The sequence below is a fragment of the Quercus suber genome, unplaced genomic scaffold (assembly GCF_002906115.3).
Source record: "Quercus suber isolate HL8 unplaced genomic scaffold, Cork oak 2.0 scaffold_277, whole genome shotgun sequence".
NCBI classification, from domain to species: Eukaryota; Viridiplantae; Streptophyta; class Magnoliopsida; order Fagales; family Fagaceae; genus Quercus; species Quercus suber.
The window spans coordinates 165,791-191,082 of NW_027069733.1; the positions used below are offsets into that span (position 1 = coordinate 165,791).

At 32.1% G+C, this 25,292-nt stretch overlaps 1 protein-coding gene, 1 long non-coding RNA gene and 2 pseudogenes across 2 annotated transcripts in view; 1 reads left to right on the forward strand and 3 right to left on the reverse strand.

Moving 5' to 3' along the window:
- Window positions 1-20,325, reverse strand: part of LOC136071005 (uncharacterized) — a 45,179-nt gene extending 24,854 nt beyond the window's left edge. Inside the window, exon 1 of the long non-coding RNA XR_010632288.1 lies at window positions 20,022-20,325. This is a non-coding gene — a long non-coding RNA (uncharacterized LOC136071005). The remainder of the gene's footprint in view (window positions 1-20,021) is intronic.
- On the forward strand, window positions 10,297-12,351 carry LOC112035537 (universal stress protein A-like protein; annotated as a pseudogene).
- On the reverse strand, window positions 14,363-15,812 carry LOC136061240 (root phototropism protein 3-like; annotated as a pseudogene).
- A 1,586-nt stretch (window positions 20,326-21,911) lies between the features above and the next one.
- LOC112034540 (uncharacterized) lies at window positions 21,912-23,429 on the reverse strand. The gene has a single exon (XM_024067354.1). It carries the CDS (start codon window positions 23,427-23,429, stop codon window positions 21,912-21,914), a length of 1,518 nt encoding a protein of 505 aa, XP_023923122.1.
- Window positions 23,430-25,292: the final 1,863 nt, after the last annotated feature.

Below are 25,292 nucleotides of genomic sequence, written 5' to 3' on the forward strand. Positions count from 1 at the left end.
CAAGGAGAATTCAACTTGGCTCAACTCCTCGAGGATGTTATGGATATGTTCTATCCTATGGCTAAAAAGAAAGGCATTGACATTGTACTTGATCCTTGTGATGGCTCAATAGCTAAATCTTGGCATGTTAGAGGTAACCGTGGAAAGCTTAAACAGATCCTGTGCAACTCGCTTAGTAATGTGGTAAAGTATACAACTGAAGGGCACATCACAGTTCGTGCCATGGTCCAGGAAACAAGTTTGAAAATGCCATAATTGCTTCTAATAGTCATCTTGTATTGGAGTACTTGTCACGGTTGTGTTACAAGAACAAAAAAGGTTTAAATGATTTGGTTGCCTTTCATTCAGCTCAACAAGAACCCAATCTCACGGAATTTGTCATTGAGGTGGATGATACTGGCTTGGGAATTCCTAAAGACAAGCAAAAATCTGTTTTTGAATACTATAATCAGGTTACAGAAACAGCTTCTGGTCAAGAAGGATCTGGTTTGGGCCTTGGTATTGTTCAATCTTTGGTAAGCAATTCAAGTAATACCTAGTTAATGCACTGAAGTTTTTCCTCCTTTTGGATGTGAATGTTGCTTTGGTTTGTTGTTGTCCAGCCTATAATTAAGGTCTTTCTGTTTGTATACTTTGTTTGCCTTTGAATGCAAAAGTGGATCTATTTTTACTTCCAAAGACATGTGAAGTACTTCTGGAATTAGCAAAAGGTTACCCCAATTTGTGAAATGATGGGCCATACCCATATAATTGCTTCTATTAAAATAAGAAAAAATCTATTTTTTTTTCTTTTTCACATTCAGAATTTTGAGCCAATAGATCATCGAAAACAACCCAAATAACAAAAAATTCTTATTTTCGAGACGCAGATTAATTATTTCAATTACTATTTTTGGATTTGGATTTTGTTGTCATTGTCAATCTATCAAAAATGGATTTAAAAAAAAAAAATTGATCAGTCTTCCCATCCTGCAAATATTGCCATATCTTTTCAGTTAAAATAATTGTTACTTAATATGATTGACATTAATAAACTGATGTGTAACACATCAAGACAATTATGGTTCAGCAACCAAAATAAAGATAAAATCCTGAAGCAGTCATGGTCTGTGAAATATCTCTCTTCTGCAGGTAGGCTCCAGTTGATAAAGTCTGTTCTGTTTAGTCTTCATTCCTATTGGTGTAGGAAGTTCATATTGCCTAAAAAAGTTACCAAACTAAAATGGGACTTGGCTTGTAAACCAAAATGTGAAAGTGGATTGGTTTTGAAGAGGCTTGAAGATTGGAATAAAGCAGCAACAATGGGTTTTATTTGGTCTCTCTTTGTTCAAGCTCGGTCATTATGGGTAGCATGGGTTAGAACTAATCTCCTAAAGGGTAAAAGCTTTTGGAAAATCAAAATAACTCAAGATTGCAGCTGGGGGCGGAGGAAAATCCTGAAGCTTAGGGAGATTGCTAGACCCTTCATTAGATTTCATGTGGTTTCTTGTAAGAATATCCATCTTTGGTACAATTGGTGGCATCCAAATTGTGCCTTGTTCTTGAAATATGGCCACAGGATTATGTATGATGCAACCAGTTCTTCTAATGCTCTTTTGTCTAGTGTGTTGCAAGAGGGTAATTGGATTTGGGCACAAGCCAGATCCACTAACCCAGTCTCTATCCAAAGCAAATTGTGCTAGCCAGATCCACTAACCCAGCCTCTATCCAAAGAAAATTGTGCTTAATTGATCTTGCTGAGGAAGAAAGACTCATTGTTAATATTATAGTCACAAATCAAAGTTCATCATGCTTTAAATCTGAATCTGGATTCTAGCAAAAACTACACACAACAATTGAATAAAAAAACAAAATTGACTCTACAGTCTCTACATTAACAAAAAGAGAATATATCAGATAAAACAGAGTATATAAGAAATTGAAATTACAATCACAATATCATCATATTGCACAAATCATTAACTAAACGAATATTCTCATCAAAGAGACAATTTGATAGATTGAGAAAATCTACCTTGGCATGGTAGCATAGTCTCTCCAACCTCTACGAGCTATCCAATTCCAATGTCCTACATCTTTTCATTTAAACGGTCGGGCCATTTATATAAATAAATATATATATATATATATATATATGGGAAAATAGATTTTTGCCTTTAATTTTTAAACTATGCAAAATTTTGTGCATGTTTTCAGGAAAATTATTGTGTACTTTCAGAGTACCCCCTCAGTACCATAAATACGTACTTCATTCTCTCACATAAATAGTGTGTTCTACTAATCTATATATTATCTATATATTACTAAAAGCTGAAGCGTAGTGTTTAATGTTGTTACTCTCACATTGCGCAATATCAGCTGTCACATCATTCTTTTTTTTTTCTTTTCTTTTTTAAAATATAATTTTCCTACAATTTTAAAATGATTTTTACAATTTTCAGCTTTATAAATGCAACCCACTACTTATTTATTTACTCCTACTATCACCCTATAATAAATTTGTATAATTAATCCAACTTACTTCTTATTTATTTAGTTCCACTATCAAGCCCAATCCAAAACCTTTTCAGTTCAGCTTTAGGATTTTGTGTGAGCATTTTCAACTTAAAAAAAAAAAAAAAACAAACAAACAAACGTAAGCCTTTCAAGTTTTAGGTTTTTTTTTTTTTATAATAATTTTCCTATAATTGTTTTTAACATTAATTTTTTTAATATTTACACTCCTCCAACATTTCTCTCTCCCTTACCATTTCATCTCCCCACTACTTTTTCAATCTTTCTCCCTCCTTTACCTTTTCATCTCTCCACTACCATCTACATTAATATCATTCTTCCTCTTTTCCTTCATCTTCCTTTATTTTTGTCTCTTCTTATTCACACCCTCTTATTACAAATTTTTCACTATCTCTTCTATTCTATGCATAGTTTTCCCTCACACACAAAAAAAAAAAAAAAAAAAAAAAAGGTTCCCTCTCTCTCTCTCTCTCTCTCTCTCTAAATTTTTTGGTGGATTTTTATTTTTATTTTTCTTGCATCTCTACTTTAGGTTGATAATTTTTTATATTATTTAAAACTCTATTTTAGGTTAATGCGATTTTGTTTTGTTTTTAAATTGTGATTTAGTTTTGTTTTTTAAATTGTTGTTGTTGCTTTTTTATTTATTTTTTATTCTCTTTGAATGTTAAATTTTATCCTATTACGTTCTAAAGAATTAAATATAGCATATAAAAATATAATATTATTCTATTACATAGCATGATTTGGATAATTAGGTATTTATTCTGTTACATAGCATGATTTTTTATAGTGCTCAATTTAGATGTTAAACTATGAGACTTTACTAATTTTTATTTATTTTCTAATCCTTTGTGGTGGACAAAATACTCTTAATAGTTGTACTAGAAGTACTTTATAATGCCTTTTATTTAAAGAAAAGCAAAGGTTAGCCAAACGAAAGAAAAGCAAAGGTTAGCCAAACAAAAATAATCGGATAGGTGACAAATTTTAACTTTTGTAATTTTATTTTAATTATTATTATTTTATAACAATACATGTATAGAAATTTGATTCTAAAATTTTGCTAATAATTGTTTATTTGATAATATGTTTTGGGCGGCCGAAATTATAATTTCTACAAAGAAAATAACCTTAATAGATTATCAAAAACAAAATTTTATCCAAATATTGGTTCAATTAATCATTGTTAAGTTTTATTAATTTTTTTTAGTTTATGTTTTTTTGGTGTTTTTGATTGATCTTATATTACATTTATGATTATTCTTATAATAAATAAAAATATAATTACGAAATACATTACTCATTATTAGATTAGTTTAAATTGTAATTTTTTTTTTAATAAAACCACCATGAAAATAATTATCACACGCAACGCGCGGGTTCGTGGCTAGTATATAATAATAGGTGAAGCAAAAAGTGTGTGAAATTGAATTCCAAATTAGAACTCTAATTGTGTACCACGTGTACACACCAAATTAGAGTTCTAATTTTGTGCCATGTGTCTAGAATCTGAAATTGAAGTTGAATTTTGCATCATGTGGCTAAATGTATGTGGGCTCATTCTCATTAAAACCACTTCTATGTATTGGGTCGAGTGAGTTACTGTGCTAATTAAGTTTTTTCTTGATTTTGCAGTCAAACGTGAAAACCAAAGAGATTAATATCGATGATAAGAACTTGGTTTGGGTACATTGTATAATTTCTAAAAAGATAAATGTATGTGGGCTTATTCTCATAAAAACTACTTCTATGTATCAGGTCAAGTAAGTTACTGTGCTAATTAAGTTTTTTCTTGATTTTGCAGTCAAACGTGAAAACCAAAGAGATTAATATCGGTGATAAGAACTTGGTTTGGGTACATTGCATAATTTCCAAAAAGATAGCAAAACCAGAGTTTGCATCTTTGTTATAAATTGCTTACAAAGTTTGCATCTTTATATTTGCACTGAGTTTTGGATTAAAGTTCTTTCTTCTTGGTTCTGGTACTGAGTTTTGTTTACTATTCACTTACAAAGTTTGCATCTTTACATTTGTTATAAATTGCTAATATGTGATTAGATGCACATTATGCCTAAAATTCACTATCCTTATATTTGGCTTTTTGTTCAGGTTTGGCACCTATAACAATGAAGAAAGTACTGATGTGGACTGATAGATGATACTTTTTGCAAGCTGCAAAGGAACTTAGTGATCAATGGAATCTCACGCGAATTGGAGAGAACCTGGCTGTAGATGTCTGGATGGCAGATGTGAGTCACTATGTTTTTAAAATTTTCAGTGAAGGTAAAGGTTATGAACAATGTAAATTTTCTGGAGAGAGATTTATTATTCTATATTTATGCAAGTTTGGTCGCCTTCTTGGAGTGAATCACTTCACCTTGTCTTTCTACTGGAATTTTTTATTCAGATTGTTACAATTTAATCCAAAATTTTATTTGAATTTTCCTATTGTTGTTACTATCATATATTATCATTCCAATTGTTCAATTAGAATATGAAATTGGAGTCCAATTTTACTATACACGTGTACAATCTAATTATTTTTAATTTTGCTATCATGTGTAGAAGTCAATGAGATGAAATTAATAACATATTAAACACCCATGCTTTGGGAACTAATAGTACCAATCTAAATTCATTGGACCTGCTTCGTGATAATACAACTATGAAGGATGTATAAAAACACACACAAACCCATCTCTTTATAAAAAGAGATTGGAGAGAATTTCTTTTATTAGCCATAGAACTTCAAAAGTTTTTTCTTCACACAAATGACCATTATGTTACAAAATGGCCCATCGTAAGACTACAAAATGAGTATAACTCTACGGGTTTTATTTATTTATTTATTTATTTTTTATTTTAAATTTTTTAAGCTACGAAAATTTCAATCACCAATAGAGATTGAAGATTCAAAAGCGTGAATGGATTTTTTGGATAAAAATTGTCACCAAGGTTCATCTTCCTGTGTAAAATATATATACTGCTAAATTTTGTTAATGAAAATTTCTGGTTAATAATATGAATTTAAATGTAACTGAGCCTTTTAAACATGAATAAACTCATGATTAATAATATATCCATTCCCGTGCGGTAGCACGAGGCTACATACTAGTTAAAATAATGGTGGGACTTACCATTCATGTGATAGGGAGGACTACGCATTTATGGTACTTTGGGAATACCTAATAATTTTCTCTGTTTTCAAACTATTTACATGTATGTCCCTATTTTGGAACTCGATTTTCTAAAAGTTGAGTGTCCCTTATAACTCGAGTTTTCTTATCCAATTAAAACTTATCGGTATTTCAAGTTTTCTTATTAGTGCCAATCGGTATTAATCGAGAAATTATTAGTATCGATCGGTACTAATTGAAATCTGATTAATACTGATCGGTATTAATTGGAACCAATATAATACCGATCGGTATTAATATGATTTCTCTTATAAAATGTTCAAAAACTGTTACGAATTTTTAGCAGTGACTTAAATCACATTTTTGGCCTTGCAAACACTAAAATTTGGTTTTTTTTCTATTTCTGGAAAATTTGTAGAGAATTAAATTTCTTGTCAAAAGACTCAAATCTGAAATCAATTGAAATTATGAGTAGAAAGTTATAGCTAAAACGCCAAACAAGTGCAGAAGATATCTTAGAAATGGTAAAGCTGAGTTATAAAGGAAACTCAATTTTTTTAAAAATTGAGTTCCAAAAGAGGGACACAATTTACATATATATATATATATATATATATATATATTTTTTTTTTTTTTTTTTTTTTGGTGCTGATTTTGGTAAATCTAGTAGACAAAACAATACAAAAGGTCATATGGGGACGGGGACAAACCCATTTTACTATTTAAAGAGAACCCCAAAGAAAAGAGAGGAAATAGGATGAGCCCCAAAAAGAACAAAGGGCAGCCCACAGTTGTCAAATTAATGGGCCAACAAATTGGCCTCCAAAAACTGGAATAGGAAAAAATTCCACATTGATCTTGCGTAAAAGCTATGGTGTTTTGAGAATCACCCTAAGAAATGACAAACTATTATTATGATTGTAGCTTCTGTTTCAGTCCTTAACACGCTACCTATTACATCTTTTTGTTGTCCATGTTTTAATACTTTCATAAGGCTCACGCATCACTCTTATATACGTAGAAATCACAATCCAATAAAACCATTAAACTTTTTAAGTATGACAAAATCTATATCTTCAAATGTGAACAATAGGAAACCAACCCAAGGCTTATCCTACTTTTTTGTTATGTTGAGTTGTGCAATTATTTAAATAAATTTATCAATTATTAATTTGTTTTTTTTAATAAATTATTACAATTCATATAATATTTTTAAATTATATTTCATTTTGTATAAATGAATCAAAACTATTTCTTAAAATGCCAAAATTAGTCAACTAATTAAAAAAAATAAAGTTTTTTTTTAAGAAACAAAAAAAAAAAAAATAATGAAGATTATAAAATAAACTTATATATATGGTAAATTGAAAAAACTATTAATTCGAACTTGACATAACTTAAGTCTTAAAATAAAATTTCAATCCAACCAAACTCACTAACCCAAAAAATCTGACACTTAGTTGAATTGGGTTAGTAGGTTTGATGCACATACCTATCTTTTAATATGCTTAGCCAATTTAAGTATGAATCTTGTTGGACTTCATACTTTTTTTCCCTTCCTTCCCAAAAAATAGGTATGAGTGACCAATGAAGACCTTATTTAGCAGAATCTATTGCTTGCTGAGTAACATTTAAGGGGGCTAGATGTGAATATGGGTCATAAGGCCCACAACTTTATAAGATTAGTTTTAGAATTATGTACTATTTCATAACTTTTTACTTCACGTTTGATATGGTAAACTGTGAGTGATTGTTTATCATTTACACATAGATTCATCATTTTTTTTTTCACCACTTACTTTCTTCCCCATCACAATTGCAATAAAGAAGTTGTGAGATAAGTTATGGTACTAGATTTTCTTCTCTTATACGCTAGTTTTTTGCTTTTTAGTTTTTATGCATGACTTTTTAAAATCTTTTTTTTTTTTTTTAATTCAATATTTTAGCAAAAAGCTAAATAAAAATTATGGTGATGATCGGTTAGGGGGATCAGCTAATGTTGGAAAAAGTAATTCCTTATATTTGAAGCAGTATAAAACTAATTTCTCCTTTTATTGGATACTTTGTGCTTGATATGTTCTAGTGTGGTTCCCTTATCCTTAAGCTTGTTGTGCTGGTTACCTTAGACTAGCCAACACATCCTTTGACATGACCATTTGTCTTTTCAATGGAGAAGAATCTAGAGTTTGAAAACTGCATATAATCTTTAAGCTCTCTTTTCCCTTTTGTTGCAATATTCACATAATCCACTTATAGAATTAAGCATTTAAAGCTGAGGCAATGTCAATTGAACCTAATTAAGTACTAGGAAATAGTTAATGAACTCATTTTATCTCAGAATCTAAAAATGAGCTAATCTATTCACTAGATCATATCAAATATGATATATATCTTTGAAATCCACATCAAGTTCAACTAATTTTAAAAATTCCAAAAATGATATGTTAGTACTTAGTGCCATGGTTATAAAATGGTAAATTTGAAACTTTAGTAGAGAGATTAACAACATGATTCCGAAAACCGTTTGGTTAGAGATTTATAGTATTATTGTTTAAAATAATGTAAAAATTGTGATTTAAAAAGTGTTGTAGAAACATGTGTTTACAGTATTCATAAAGCATAAAATATGTTTGGTACTATGTTTTAAATAACATATGTTTCAGTGTGTGAAAAAACATTATTGTGTATTTGATATACGTGTGTTTTATTTTTAAAGAACTGACAAGCACAGTATAATTTAATATTTTTTATTTGAGGAGAGAGAAGTCAGTTTATGTTTTGTCATATCAAGTGATCCCATGATTTTTAACATATTTACAAAAATGCCATTGAGTAACATTGTTTGAAAACTGAAAACTCGTAAGAAGAATTTTCTAAATTCAGTGTTTAAACAGTTTAAAATGAGCAACATAACTCAAATACTCCAGTAAACAACACCTTTGCCAAACACATTTTTTTTTTAGCTCACAATTTTTAACATTTAAATACCAAAAATTGTTATTCAAACACCCTATTTGTCAAAAGCATAAACAAAGCATAAGCAATAACTTTCACAAAACATTAAATTTTGTGCTCATCTTAATAACTTTCACAAAGCATAAGCAATATTATAACATATAACACTTGCTAAATAGGCCCCATCTTTTAAAAACAAAAATTATCTGTTTGCTGTGGTATTTTCACCGTGCTTGATCAGGAGGATTGATATTTGATACTCTATCCAAAACTCTTTTCCACCCTCAAATATTTTATGTATTTATTTATTTACTGGACCTACCCTTATAATCATATCCCAATGCCAAAACCAGATAATCTTAAAAAAAAAAAAAAAAAAAAAAAAAAAAAAAAAAAAAAAAATCCAGGCCGCGCGGCACCGCACAGGCCAGGCCGCGCCGCTCCCCGCGACCCAGGCCGCGCCGCTCTCTAGATCTTTGTCTCTTTGATCTGATTGTGTCTGATCTGATTGTGTTGAGATTTGTTGAGATTGTTGTGTCTTTGATCTGATTGGGGTTTGGATTGAAGATGGGTGTTTTTTTTTTTATAGATTGAAGATGAGTGTTTGAGTTTGAGAGCTCACGTCTAATGAGTATGATGGGTATTCGGGGTTTGGGTTTGCTCCCTCTGTATTCTTTCTCTCTTCTGAGACTTAAAAATTTTTTTTAATTTTTTTGGTTTGGAAATCGAGTTTTAGAGACTCGATTTCCAGCCAGGCGCCACCTAAAAAAAATGCCACATTAGACTATGGAAATCGAGTTTTTGAGACTCGATTTATATGCCAAAATCGAGTCTCTTAGGCTCGAGGTGCTAATAATAAATATAGTTTCAAAACCTTAACAACTAACTAGATAGTTAGAAGAAAAAAATCAGTTACCCATTTTGACCGCTGTTTTAAATAACATATGTTTCAGTGTGTGAAAAAACATTATTGTGTGTTTGATATATGTGTGTTTTATTTTTAAAGAACTGACAAGCACAGTATAATTTAATATTTTTTATTTGAAGAGAGAGAAGTCAGTTTATGTTTTGTCATATCAAGTGACCCCATGATTTTTAACATATTTACAAAAATGCCATTGAGCAACATTGTTTGAAAATTGAAAACTCATAAGAGGAATTTTCTAAATTCAATGTTTAAACAGTTCTAAATTCAATGTTTAAACAGTTCAAAATGAGCAACATAACTCAAACACTCCAGTAAACAACACCTTTGCCAAACACTTTTTTTTTTTTAGCTCACAATTTTTAACATTTAAATACCAAAAACTGTTATTCAAACACCCTACTTGTCAAAAGCATAAACAAAGCATAAGCAATAACTTTCACAAAGCATTAAATTTTGTGCTCATCTTAATAACTTTCACAAGGCATAAGCAATATTATAACATATAACACTCGCTAAATAGGCCCCATCTTTTAAAAACAAAAATTATCTGTTTGCTGTGGTATTTTCACCGTGCTTGATCAGGAGGATTGATATTTGATGCTCTATCCAAAACTCTTTTTCACCCTCAAATATTTTATGTATTTATTTAGTTTCTGGACCTACCCTTATAATCATATCCAAATGCCAAAACCAGATAATCTTTAAAAAAAAAAAAAAAAAAAACCAAAGAGCCCACCGTGTTTAAAAACCACAAATGACAAAACCCTTAAGCCCAAAACCCACAAACCCGCCCACAGATTTGACCCAACACATTATTTTCCTTCTCTGCCTATAAATACTCAAAAACTCTCAAACATTCATCACCGCTACTAAATTTTCATTAACGCAGAAAGAAAGAAAGAAACAGTGAATTTTTTTTTTTTCCAATTTTATCATCAACAATTTCCAACCGTTTGATCAAAGAGCCGATGGCTGACGTGGCAGCAAAGGAACGGAAGATCCTCGTGGCCGTCGATGAAGGTGAGGAGAGCATGCACGCGCTCTCGTGGTGCCTCAAAAACGTGATTTCCGAAAATTCCAAAGACACCCTCGTCCTCCTCTACGTTAAACCCCCCCCGTGCAGTTTTCTCTGCCCTTGATGGCACGGGTAATTTTCTTCACTCTCCATGGGCATTTTAGGAACACGAAAGGTTGAATTGTTTCTTTTGTTAATTTTGGTCTGTGGCTCAGGGTATTTGTTTTCGGCTGATATAATGGCGGCTGTGGATAAGTACAGTAATGACTTGGCTGAGTGCGTGGTCGAGAAAGCTAAAAAGATGTGCAAAGATATTCATGATGTGAGTTGTAAATTTTTTGTTTGTTAAAGGGTAAAATTGTCATTTGGTAATTTTGATTTTTTAAGAAAATAATTGTTTAAAACCATTTGATGATTATCTACACCTATATTTTAATCATATAGCTGATATAAAAATTATAGTAGTTTTTTTTTTTTTTTTGGAACATATATTAATTTGTTACTTGATAGTAATTTATTTGATCATTTTATAATTTTGGATTTTTAAGAAAAGAAAAAATTTTAACCCTATTAATGATAATGATTTACGCGTATTTTTTAACCAATGTAACACATTTATTTAATAATTAACATGGGTTATTATTAGAATTGTAATTTATTTAATGATTATAGTGGATCATAATTTGAATCATCATCTAATGATGGTACCTCATGCTTCATGGTTTAGAATAGGTTATTTATTTATTTATTTATTTTATTAAGTTTGATTTCCCATATAAATTATTTTTAAAGGTTTTGTCGGGCTGAAATTTTTAAAATTTAATTTCTGATTTTATATTTTTATTAGAAATAAATAAGTTTTTTTTTTAATTGAAAAATCATATAGTTTTTTATTTAATTTTTTATCTTGACAAATTTGTCCCTCGAGAAGGTCAAGGTGGAGACAAGAATAGAGCATGGTGATCCAAGGGATGTTATTTGCCAGATGACAGAGAAGTTGGGTGCTGATATGTTGGTCATGGGGAGCCATGGTTATGGCCTAATCAAAAGGTGGGTCTTACTTAAAAAAGGAAATTATAGGCATAATAATGTTATTATCGTAATGTTATTTTGATACACAATAAGTAAATAGGGGAATTCAAAAACGTTGAATGCATGAGAAAATGCCATTTGATCTAAATGTTGTTGACAGACTTTTTAGGTGTATACATGTGAATGATTTTGAGGGTTTTTCTTTTTAGCTAGTGAATGATTTGAGTTACTCTAATTTATTTTTATTATTTTATATAATGTTGATTTTTTTACTCTCTTATTTGAAATTTGTTAAGCATAATAATACTATGTGAAAAAGCTTTTGGTTTGTTCATGGTTGAAAAATGAGAATTTTTTTTTTTTGAGAAAGCTGAAAAATGAGAATTTGGTACCATGAAATAAGATGGGCAATTATCTTCATTTTCTAAAATAGTATGAATAAAATAAATTCATATTTATTGGGGTACACCCTAATACATTGTTTTTATGTTGTAATTATATTGTTTAATTTATTGCTAACACATTATTTTTGGAGGCTGGCAGGGCTTTACTTGGGAGTGTGAGCAATCATTGTGCACAGAACGTGAAGTGCCAGTCTTGATTGTAAAGAAGCCAAAATCCACTGCAACAAACAATTAATTTTTTGATTTTTTTTTTTTTTTTGTTTTTGTGTTTTTGGGCTTTCTCTAACTTTATAGCTCTTATTATGGCTGTTGTATAAAGTTTCTTGTATGCTCTTGTAAATAAGTGTTTTTTTCTTTTTTTTTTTTTTTGGGTGATTCTGTCATTGGTTTTTTTTTTTTTTTGGCTAAAATGTTTCTTGATGCATAAATATTACCTCTTCATGCTCTTAGAGTTCAAGCAATATTAGTGTTAAAAACTGTTCATGAACCTAGTTTTTAAAACTTGCAATTTACATTGATGGTCTACCCTTAGGAATTACTTAGCATCTTCTCCTTGCAGGTACCATGTTGATTTTATACTTCGGTACTCACTACTCAACATCTTTTGCATATTCCTTGAGTTTAGACTTCACGGACTCACCTATGTTCTTAACCACTCTGGTGTCAATTATATCTTGTATCTGTGACTCCATTTCAAAATATTTTTCTAAAAATATCTGTTTGAGTTTTAAGTTTTAGTGACTTGAGTGTGCTTGAGAAACTACATTGAAGTGATAAGAGAACATCTCAAAAATCTGCTCAATAAAGTGAAGTTTTGTAGCTTTGACAGCTGCGTGATTAAAGGTTAATCAAGGTTAAGTGAACCTCAACTCCAAGCTTGACCCTAGTTGACCAGTCAAGCTTCCAATACAAACTTTCCATCTTGCGGCCCATGATGACCAAATGACCTAGAACTTTTTCAAAATATAAAGTTGTATATTTTGCAAAATCCACCATTTGACTGAATGTCTTCCTTATAACAATCATGCTTATCAAATATCAAGGTAATTGGATATTAAAAACAAACTTATCTATGAAAGAGCACAAATTTATAGTCGTATATGAGCAATTTCAGCCAAATCTTTAAGATGCTTCTGATATATTCTCCAACAAGAAACATGGTTTTTCACAAATGGTTGACCATATTGATGTGATGTTAACTACTCCTCTATGCCTTTCTAACTGGTTCTAAGTTGATTGATCTATTTGGCTCTTATAAAGAGCTGGACTGTATAAATAAATTTGCTTCCACGGTTCCTTCTTTGTTTTCTAATTTTCTATTCCAAATAATAATCCCTAAGTAGTAGTAAGTACAAATAGCAGGCAAGGAAACATTTCATAAATTTTGCCCAGGAGGGTGCGGAGTGTTAGTCAGGGGACCAACATCCCAGCTAGGATGCCCTAGTTCAACAATCCACAAAAACACCATTACTCACCCGAAAAATGTTGCTTTTGGGCAAATGAAAGTGTTTAGGGTTTACTCTCTTGGAGTGAATCAAAGGACACTGCCTTTTGTTTTTGAATCAAAGGACACTGCCTTTTGTTTTTGCATCAAAGGACACTATCTTTAAAATTTTAAAAAATATATAAATCCAAGTTGATACACAGAAATGTAATGATACAACTTAATGGACTAATCTTGGAGATACCAACAGAAAGTTCTCTAGAATAATGTAACCATCATAAGGAATATGACAGAAATAGCTAAGCCATGGTGCTGAAAATTCCTTTTTTTATATTGCAAAATAAGAAGAGGCAAGTAGTTTCAAATTCCTAAAAAATAACATTTCTATTTTCTTGGAAATAAAAAACCTAAAAATAAGAAGGCACACTTCAATTTCAATGAAGCAAAATGATTTATATAAAAAAAAAATCAGATTTTCAACCAGAATTTTTTCCATACGAAGCGCAGTTTTCTCTACTAATTTGTGGATCTCTTTGCTTGTCTTTGCAACTTTAGCTAACACATTTGTAATTCAATCAGTGGCACCTTCATTGTGTCGACTTTCGGCAGATTCATCCCTCCCTCTTTTAGTTTAGAAACTCTGATAATTACTTGAGTCTTCATTCTTTGGTGATTTGATCCAAAAGCTGTCATTGACCTTGTCATGTGACTTTGCTCTAAGAAGATGAATCATGCTGCTATTTTAAAGGGCAAGTGACTTTGCTCTAAGAAGATGAATCATGTGACTTTGCCCTATGGTATTACAGGTTTCTACATACACTTAATTTTTCTTCTTCATTCAAGCTAGGGTGTGTCTACATAATTGGTCCCAAAAGAATGGTCATTTGCAACTTAAATTTAACTGCTTCTACGCCTGGTCAAAATGTGAGGTTACATGTTCATAAAGCCCATCAATAAAATGCTAAATCATTCAAATACAATACTGATTGTGCAGGACTAAGCTTTGAAATTTATTTAAGTAGACTAATAGCCACTGAGCTTTAAAATGTCCAATAAACAACACAAATATCATACCACAATAATTCTTTTAATCAAAGTAAATCCCTATTTTATGATTTTGCAGGTCTCAGACTCTCAAGAGCTCAATTTTCAGATAATATAATCATCATTATGAGGAAAAAAAAAAAAAAAAATCCATACCTTGAGATACATGACAATGGCTCTATACAGGTTGTTATGACACTACTAATCACCTTTTGGCATTGCTTTTGCAAGTGACTGAAAACTTCTAGCACTAAGGTTCTCATCCCTTGCAACTAGCAAAAGATAACCATCTATATATCTTCCAATAGCATATATTTTTGGTGCAGGTTTGCTTGAAAGAAAATAAACCTGAGATTCTACCACCCTAATAAGTAATAACAATGCCCACACCATAACCACTTCCATTGTCTCCATAATTCTTAACCAAGAGATCTGGAACATATCACTTCTCCAACATGGAAGCAAATTTTTCTAGCATTTTTTATAATTCAGAATTAATTTTCATCCTTAACTTTTCTGCCACATGGAGCATGTCAAACAAGCATTTAGCTGTAACTCTTTGTAGTTGGGGGTTTAGATGTTTGGGAGCCTAATTGTGAAGCTCAAAAGTGATTCTGGAAAGCCATTTGCCATCCAATGAGCTCTTCATGATCCTACAAATGCTGATCCGAACCCTTTACTTTTAATAGTTTGAATGACGACTAAATTGATCTATTCAAAGAAATGAATCATCTTTATACCACCAATTATTAAGTTTGTCTTCAAGTTTTGAGTTCACAACATTATTTGCCAGAACATTCAAGCCCTATACATAATCATCCCCAAAACTAAGTTCTTTTGGATTTATGCAGGCCTTCCAGGAAATTGCTTTTGAGCATTTTCATGAGTTGTAACTCTGTAAAAATTTAGAAGCTTAGAAAAGCCACAGTTTTGGACATTAGATTATCTTGTTCAAGATCATCACTTATTTCCAAGGAATGAGCAGCACAATGTAATGGAGCAACATTGGTGTTAAATCAACCTTCCATCCATAACAAAATTTGACTGCTAATTCAGAAGTTTTGGGCCCACTTGGAAGATTGTCTAGTTAAATAATGTGGCTAGTGTCTCTTTCACCAACTTGGGGTAAGGATGCAGCTAGTGAGGTTGAATATCTTGAATGATTAGCATGTAAGAACTCATAGCCAAACCAAATTTAATTGGTATTAGGCTTAGTAAAGTTGATTTGACTATTAAGTAAGGGAAATCAAGATGGATAGTTAAGGTTTTTAAAATATTATTTTTCAGACTAGTTTAACAACTTCTAGGAGTTTAAGATACAAACAATATATAGCATGGTTTCGAATGCAACAGAGGAGAATGAATGCATTCATCTGCCATGGAAGCAAGCTATCTGCATTAGTCAATATTTGTAATGGAGATTCTGAGGGCTTGAATTTGATTATGCATTTGTCACACGAAGAAACATTGATTTTTCATCCTTTATTAAAAATATAGCAATTGAGTGCCCCTTGTGCAAATAGTTATATATGGATGAAACTATAACCACAAGTACATCATTGACATTTCATATAAATGTATGCATAGAGAGGAGTGTGTCTGGAAAGAGAGGTGGGGAGGGGTTTTTTACCAGTCCGGATTTCTTCTTTCCAGAGCTTCAGCAACCAAGCTGACATTTGCCAGAAACACGACACATCAGTTATGCTTCCCACCAGATATTGACCCACCATTTACTCTATCAAGACTTTTCCTTCCTACTGTAAGCATATCTTGTCCAAGGATGTCAAACTAATATGTCATTCTTTGTCTGAAGCTTCACTTGTATATTTCTCGTTGCTTGCAAAAACCTGCACATACATATATAAATAGGTTGATAAGACTTATTCCTTATACATAAAATCAGGCATGTGATAGACATAGGCACTGTGCTGGCCTTCTTGCTGAGATTGTGTATTGTGTAATATTTGGTTTGAAGTGGTTATGTCATTAAGAAGGTCTACTTCCTTTTTCCAGCTCCTGGCATTTAAAATATAGGTGAAAGGTGTTGATAGAATGAAGCCAACTCCTTGATATTATATATTTGCTACAATCTCATCCACTTATAGAGAAACAATAAACCTCATTTCTCCATTAGTGTTACTCTTATATTGCATTAGAGAAAAATCACTCATATTCAATAGTTTCAACTTTTGTTTTTCTTATGTTAATAAATGGTAAGGACCAACCATAATGGAGGTATGATGCCCTTTTATAAATTGCATATAATCTACTGTACCAAGTTTGAAAAACCAAGAGAGCTTAGAATACGTGTAGGTCCAAAGAAGCATTGACCTTGGTTTAATCATATTGCTCGCAACAAACATTAAAGACACTTTTTTGATAAAACACAGACAACCTTTAAACAAGTGTTCGTATGAATAATTCATTAATTCTTAAGTTTGATAGGAGAAAGGATCACTAACATGTTTAGAACAATCCCAGAAAAATCCACTGTTGCACCCTTCAAAAGAGTAGAGGTTCTAATCAGTACACCAAGATGGGATTCTGTAGTTATCATTAGCAAATAAGAACTTTCAGCAAGAGGAAATCTAAGCTGATCAAACAACCACCAATTTATATCAACGAAAGAGTACAATTCCCCACGAAAATGCTCACTAACTTTGTGAGACCCCCTTAGAGAACCCAAGATTCATCTATCACATGCTCAAATCTCATATCTCAATTTCCATAGCCAATGACATATAAACATCTCATGCTGTCAATCCCAACACAGATTAGCATGTGCCATCTTATAATGTAATATAAAGTAGAAAAATTAACATCCATATGCTAGAAGAACTCCATCCAAGATCCACAAAACCAAGAGGATAGAAGAATTTCTAAAACTCACTAGCATATATTTCACATTTGACAATAAATATAGGAGTAGCTAACAGAACACACCTGATAAAAGGCCTCCATGAGAGTGAGAGAAGAAGCCACAGGTTCCTGCCATGTGAAGAATGGTTGTGTGTGTGAAGGAAGTAGAGCTACTGTTAGAATTAAAGATTGCAAGCCTGACTCATTAAAGGCTGCCTATAAATAAATAAATTACAATAATAAAATCTCTTATTATTAATCATAAGGTGCACTAAAAGGGCTCAATATTAATTATTTCTGGTGATAACTATCCACTTGGGTCTAACAAATGCTTACTAAAATACACTCAAACTAAAACATGTTTTATTAAATAAATAAAACAATGAATATGCTAGCCCACAACACAAAAAATGCCAACACTATACAATCTCAACCTAATTCAAGTATCAGTGTAAAAAAAGGTTGCCAACAAAACACTTCCATTAAACTGATCTTTAATTTGTGAATATTTTGACATGCTGACAAAAAAATGCTACCACCCACCACCATTGAGCCCAAAGGACAACATTTCCTCAAACATCTTGTGTCCAACAGGTCACTAGGGTTTAAAATAAAATGCTAGACCAAATTGGATATCACTTCTTGAGAATTAAATGGCCCACGTAACAGACCGCAGACTATTTCACAAAAGTGAGAAAAAGGGTCCAGATATAAATAAGTATAGCATCTTATAACATGTGTGCATGATTATGACACAATCTAAATACCAAGTCATTATAAAATGAACTAACATGAGAAGCTCTTCAACTCACCTCAATTACAGACTTTGGGTAACACAGAAAAAAATATTGTAGTTTAGAAATTCAAGGAAATGTGATCTTTTTTAATTTGAAATGAAGGTCTAAAAGTTGGTTGTAAAAAATAGGTGTATAGCAAAGTGTGCAAATATCATTCTTTTGCTAACATTAGCAAATAGCATAAGATTTCAAGTATTATATGTGTCAAACAACCATAATATCACTTTTGAACGTGCTTACTAACAATGTAAATATATGCTCACTTCGTTCAATTTGACATTTTTACCAGATACAAAGCCAATTGATGCTAGTAAGCTCATTAACTCCATTTTGAATGCTCTACAAACCACTTAAAGCAGAAAAGGAACATACCTCTAATCAAGTTCATCACCTACAACTTCAAAATAATTCTCTATTTTCTGCTCTTATTTGTTAGTATTTACAAACTTGAGTTGAACCTCCATTCTTAAGCTTTCTCTATTATTTATGATCTCATGTCAAGTCTTCCTTTTTGGGTTGTCATTGTCATTTACAATGCCCTTGATTTCTGCTAGCATTCAAGGACCATGCCATTCAATTTATTATTAACTACCATTGTGAAATTCTGCCCTGACAAGATTGATTTTGACATTGTGGGAATTCCACAAGATGATGACCAAACCAACTGTAAGATCCTACTAACAACACAAAATTTGGGAAGTGTGTGGCCAAACGATGATCAATCAAAGATGTCATGGCAGATTTTCCAAATGAAGAAGAGGCTTGGAACTTGTTTTTGTAGAACTAATGCAAGAGATATAGTTTGAGCCAGAATATATTACTATTGTTACAAGAGCAATTGCAAAGAAATGTTGTGGTCTGCAATTGGCAATCAAGTCCATGGTTAAGTCCGCGAGGAACAAAATGATAAGTGAACTGTGGATGAATTTTCTCAGCCAACGACAGGGTCCTGTTACGTCCAACTAATTATCCCTACTGCACTTTCACAAGCTTATTACAGCAATCACAATGAATGCTACTACTTATATCTCTACTAACCAACCTGTACTTAGCCACGTGCTCAATTCCAATTAGTCATAAGGCTAATTCAAGTTGTTACAAGTATTACAACTAACAACCACCTATCCCTGCTGCACTATTACAAGCTTATAACAATTACAATGAATGCTACTACAAGCTTATAACAAAATACAATGGATCATCCTTGTAGCAGTTGAGATGAACTGTTGCAGCTTAACCTCACTTACTTAGCAGCTAGGATCAATTTCCACAACTTTTTTAGAGTGATAGCAACTCTACAACAGCTCCTTGGCAAAGACAGTACTACACTGAACTCAATCCAGCTCCATGGTCTTAACACTTATCTTCTTCATTTCAAGAGCCATTTTGATGACCACAAATGCACCTCCATTTAAGAGGATTTCTCCATACTTAGGATGCATGAAAGTTGCTATTTTCGATATACTAGGCATTATTTAAGCAAAATTATAGATGTCTTTTAGAAGAAAAGTCCAAACTCACATTTTAATAACAATTTTTTTTTTTTTGATGACATAGGAAAACTTCACTCAGATTAGTTGCACGTCACAGAGCATACTGTACAACAATCGTCACTGTTAATCAAACTCCTATGGGCAACTGACCCCACCCGTCAGAACTAGTTACTAGGTAATCTAGGAGCTTTTCACCCCTGACAGGCTAAGCAGTTTATCCTCATGCCCAGGAGGCTAAGTAGTTTAGTAGCCTTTTTACTAACAATTACTTCTAAGAAACTTCATAAACCTTTAGAGAATTTGTTAGTTAGGTATAACTAATAATTATGATTGCAACATAATGAGAGGTATATTTATCACACACAAAAAAAGGAATTTTTAAGTTATGAGCCTTACCTGGTATGTATAATCGATGCAACTTGAGACTTGATGTTTATAAGACCTTTTTTCAAATTGATAAGATACACCTCAAACTGAAATACCACACACAGCCCTACAATGGTCACATCATCAACAACTAGCAAATGTTCCAACTCCCAACTACTCATGCACCCACAACCCACTCAAATGTTGTTCAAAACACCCAAATGCACCCACCCAAAGTAAATCAGCTACAAACCATCACAAATCCACCGAAAGGGGGAAAAAAAAAAGCAAAAAAAATAACACAAAGGAAATAAAAAATAAAAAATAGAGAGAAACACATCTTGGGTTGCTGAATTTGAAGTTGTTAATTAATTTCACTAATGAGGTCAGCAACTTGGTTGTCCATTAGTGAACTAAACTAGTGGACAGCCCTAATAACACATTACATTCAATAATTAAAAAACTAAGGCTCATTCAAAAGGAAAATATATGAAAATTAAAATTAAAACCACATTTGTCCTTTCTATAGTAGGCTAAAGGGAAAGTATTGGTCATACTGCTTAAAATCATATACATGCTTAAGAAGATATTCAAACTCAATGTATGTCTACAATGAATTTTATAGGATAGGGTGCATGCTTTCATGGTTAATGTTTATAGAAGTGAATGTGCATGTGGATTTGTGCAACCGTGCATGGCAACTACCTCCACACTACATACATCAAAGTGGCCACAAATGAGGGATGGTGCCTAACAAGTAGATATGCTTCTGAACTCATTGGATCATTAGTGCATAAAAATTGGAGGTCCTTTGAGATAAATTTATAAAACTTAAGGTAACCACATTAGTTCTAACATGGATTAAACTCAATTGATACAACTTTCCCAACTCAGATGGAGAAACAATCCTTAAACATCACAGGCTTTCTAAAAGGATTGATTTGAAATGTAATGACTGAAATGTTAGTTAATTAAGGGCTGCAATGTGTAACATTGCCTAGCAACTCATTAACAAGACCCCAATATCAGTACCAAATCTGGCCTATACATGCTGAGGATTACCTAACAAAACATACTAGATTCCAGAAAGCCCCCGTGTAACATGGCAAGTCACAATACACATATCTTGAGGAGAAATGCCAATGCCACCAATAAATAGTTCTTGATCTTAATCTATTGCCCATACAACAAAAGGGTTCAATTTACAAGTACAGCTCCTAAAACGAAGTAATATATCTCTTCTATGCTGCAACAACAGACTGCTCCAAATCAAACAATCACTTGGAACAGTATTTAGCCTAGCTATGAACTCTATCAATAAAACATGAGAAAGAAACATCATAGGAAAAGCTTTAGGATATATATGGTCTTTTAAAAGACAAAATATAGGAGTAGATAAGGAAATACTAATCACAGAATCATTAGTAAAATAAAACATAAAATTACATAGGATCAAATCTAATTGGGAAGTTTAAAATGCATGAATGAATGACTGTTAAATTCAAAGTTTTTACTCCTAGAGCTACAGATTTTGACTATAGGATGATTGCAAAAATATATAAAACTAAACTAATGATGTAAGTAATGTCAAGAATAAAATGGAAAGATGACTTGTTTAGATAAAAACAGAAATTCTCAACATAATGTTATAAAAGGTGAAGGAGACCCATTTTTGACAGCCGTAATAATACATTCAATTCAGCAATAAAGAATCAATGCTCAACTGAAAAGGAAAATATTAAAATTAAAATTAAAAACAGATTTTTCCTTTCTATAAACAATAATTATGTATATAGAAATTACTTGGGGCACATTGATAGATCAACTCTTTGCAAGGAAGACTACATTTGTGACATAGAGGGTGACTTTTAGTTTCCTCAATGAAAGAAAGGGGTGACAATCAAATGTTTAAGTGCCTCCTTACTTCAAATTTGGATATTCCCCAAGAATACATTTGGGATGTGCAGGATAAGTACAATCTGCACAGTAGTAGAACCAATGGTTTGGGTTTCTTTCTTCTTCACAGATATCGCAATAATATTCACTAGAGTCATCTTCAGCTGCATAACTAAGAGTGAAGGGATGCTCGTGTTGTTTGAACCTTGTGGTTTGTGGTAGTGTAACGCATTTAAAGTCAAGTGCAAAGTTACAACTGGTACAACAGAATACTAGATGTCTTTCATTACCACAACTACTGCAACTCTGTTTAAAGCTTGTGTAGGAGAGGAGGAGTGGGTGCTTATGACTTTCGAGGGTAAGGATTTCTGGGACCAAACTACATTGAACATCAAGTTCAAACCAGCATTTCACACAAGTGTAGACAAAGCCATTGCAACGTTGGTAACATGTATCACAACTAAACGACTTACCGCCTCTAGATGGTTTTTGGAGGAGGGTGAGTGGATGCTGATGAAGTAGGTGTTGCTTTTTCATTGGTAGATTAGCACAAGATTTATGAAGAAAGAAACTACACTTGGCACAACTATAAAAAGGAGGGAAAATGGCTCTTACGCACCCATCGCATTTTTCGTAATTGTGAACCTCCTCATCAGTAAGCTTTAAGTCATGCTCATGACTGAAGTGTTCAATTTCTGTGGTTATTTTAGTTCCGTCCTCCCCCACTTTGATATTTTTGACTTTGTAAGCTGCCGCTGACTCAACAGATTGATCAAGCTCTGCATCTTCGTTCTCTTCGTCTTTAAGTTCTAGCAAATTTATGTCCTCCCTGTTTTCCTCGTCTATAGCACAATTGAGGTGGGCAAGGAAGTCACATTTGGAGCAATAGTAAAGCCCATAGCGTGTGTCCACTTTTTGAACACAGAGTAGACAAAATCGGGAATCAGATTCATCAAGTTCAAGCGAAGAGTGGGTGATGTGGAGAGGGTGCTTGTGACGTACAACTTTGAGTATACGTGGGAAATAAGCACACTTTCTATGAATTGAGAAACCGCATGGGTTACACAGATAGGGCATACCTTTGTCTTCTTTGCCACAAAGGTTGCAAGTAAATGTGATCCAATTCCAAAAGGCTGTCAATGGATGGTCATGGAATTCAGCTTCCAAGGTGGATGGTAAAGAACCACATCTGACGTGAAGGTTGAAGTCGCAACGGTAACAGCAATAAGTGTATTCAATACGAGATTCTTTACAGACTTCGCATTTGCTCTGTTCTTTCTCTTCAGGATAAACTTGAAATTGGTCAAAGAGAATAAGGGGATGGATTGGGTGCAAGGGATGGTGCAACCCAGGGGGTAGTTCGGCACATAATTTATGAAGGTAGAACCAACTGCATTCTACACAACTGTAGCTAGGACCTAATATTAGTTCATTGCACCCGAAACAATAGCATCCACTTCCGTTGTCTTGATTGAAGACCAAGGGATGGTCTGGATGGCAAAAATGTTGAAGCGGCTCCATCAGATCTTGTATGACATGCATAGTCACAGAAAAAATAACATCCAATTTGTTTAGAGAAAAAAGAAAAACGTGACTGATTAATACAAGAGGGGCTGGTACACTAAACAAAATCAAAATCTATATCATATCATATAAAGAGGAAAAGAAACAGAGAGGGAGAGAATTAGAGTTTTATGAAAATCCAACAATACCAATTAGATTTGAAGAATATCGCACTTCCCCCGCTGAGCTTATAGATGATGATGATGATGATGATGATGGTCGCTGGTTGGGGTTGTTCAATTTGGACCAATTTTGAATGTTTAGTTGTAAGATTTGATGATTTGGGGATTCTAAGCAAAATGTGAAGAGTGAAAGAGTCACAAATAAATCTAAACAAAATCAAGTGTTTGAGTTTGTTTGGGTCTAACAAGCAAAGTGACGATGTCAATTTTGGACTGAAAATTGGAAAGTGATTGTTTGAAATGTATGGAGACTATGGAGGTGGCTGATATATGAAATTGGTGCTTCAGTTTCCCTAATTTATAGTAGTGATATTTATTTAAATTTAAATTAATTATAATAAAAACATACTGTATCAATTTTTTTTTTTTAATTTTATAATTTATTCTACAATCATCATGCTCACCAAATATTTAGATGATCTATCATTCATGTTAAATATCAAGATAATTAGGCATTAAAAACTCACTCATTTATGAAGAGCCCTTATCTTATACTCTCTTTTTTTTCTTTTTTATTTGTATTCTAAAATATACTAGCCGAATAACCTTATAGATTTAACAATAAATAGAAACCCGTTGTAGTGAAATTGTGTGTGATTAGCCCTTAATAGATATTTGAAACAATTGTTTGTAAAAAAATATATATAAATAAAAAGATTGGTAACATTTGTGAACTAATGCAAACTATCTAACCTTTAATATGAGACAAAATGAATATTTGACGAAGATTAGGTTCAAGTTAGACTTTGGGTAGCTTTTACAAAAGTTATATCGTCCAATACTTTTATTTATTTATTTTTGGGATACATGATAATGGTTTGCTAAAGCTATTGTTAGAAAAAAATTCCTTTCCAACAATTATCATACTAACCAAATATTAAGGTGATCTATTATTCTTTTTTAATACCAACATGATTGGGCATTAGCAACTCACTCGCTTTTTAGCTTTTTGTTTCTGTGTTCTCAAATATACTAAAGGACTAACCTTATAGATTTAACATTAGGGAAAAATTTAGGTATAATACCCTAAGTGCGATTCATTAGGTTTCTTAATTAAATTCAAGTACATGGTTGTATTAACCAATAAAATACAATCAGTTATTATTATTTCCAATGACAATAAAATTCAATGCAGTGATGTGTTTGAATTTAATTGAGGAATTTAATATACAACACTTAACATGCTATATATAAGTTTTACCTTTAATAATAAATGACAATTGATTATTTTGAAATTTTGCATGTAAGTAAACTATAATTGATATCAAATAAATACATGGATTAAAAAAAAGGTGATTTATAAAAAGTAGGCGGAATACTATTTTCATTCCTACATTTTCCCCTCATTTTCACTTTGATTCCTACTTTTTAATTTTACTGCATTTAGTCCTTAAAATAAAAAACGCGTTCTATTTTAATACCTACCATCATCTCATTAACGGAAATTGTCTATGTGACAAATGAAGTATACAGTTGGCACTCTAAATGCTGACATGACCATTAAAATAATAAATAAAAAAATTATTTGACGTTAAAAAGATGCCACATCAGCATCTAAATTTTAAAAATCAATTTATCAAATTTTAACTAAAAAAAAAAAAAACAGAATTAAAAAATTTTTAGCTTTGATTAAAGTTACACCACTTCAATTACTTTTCAG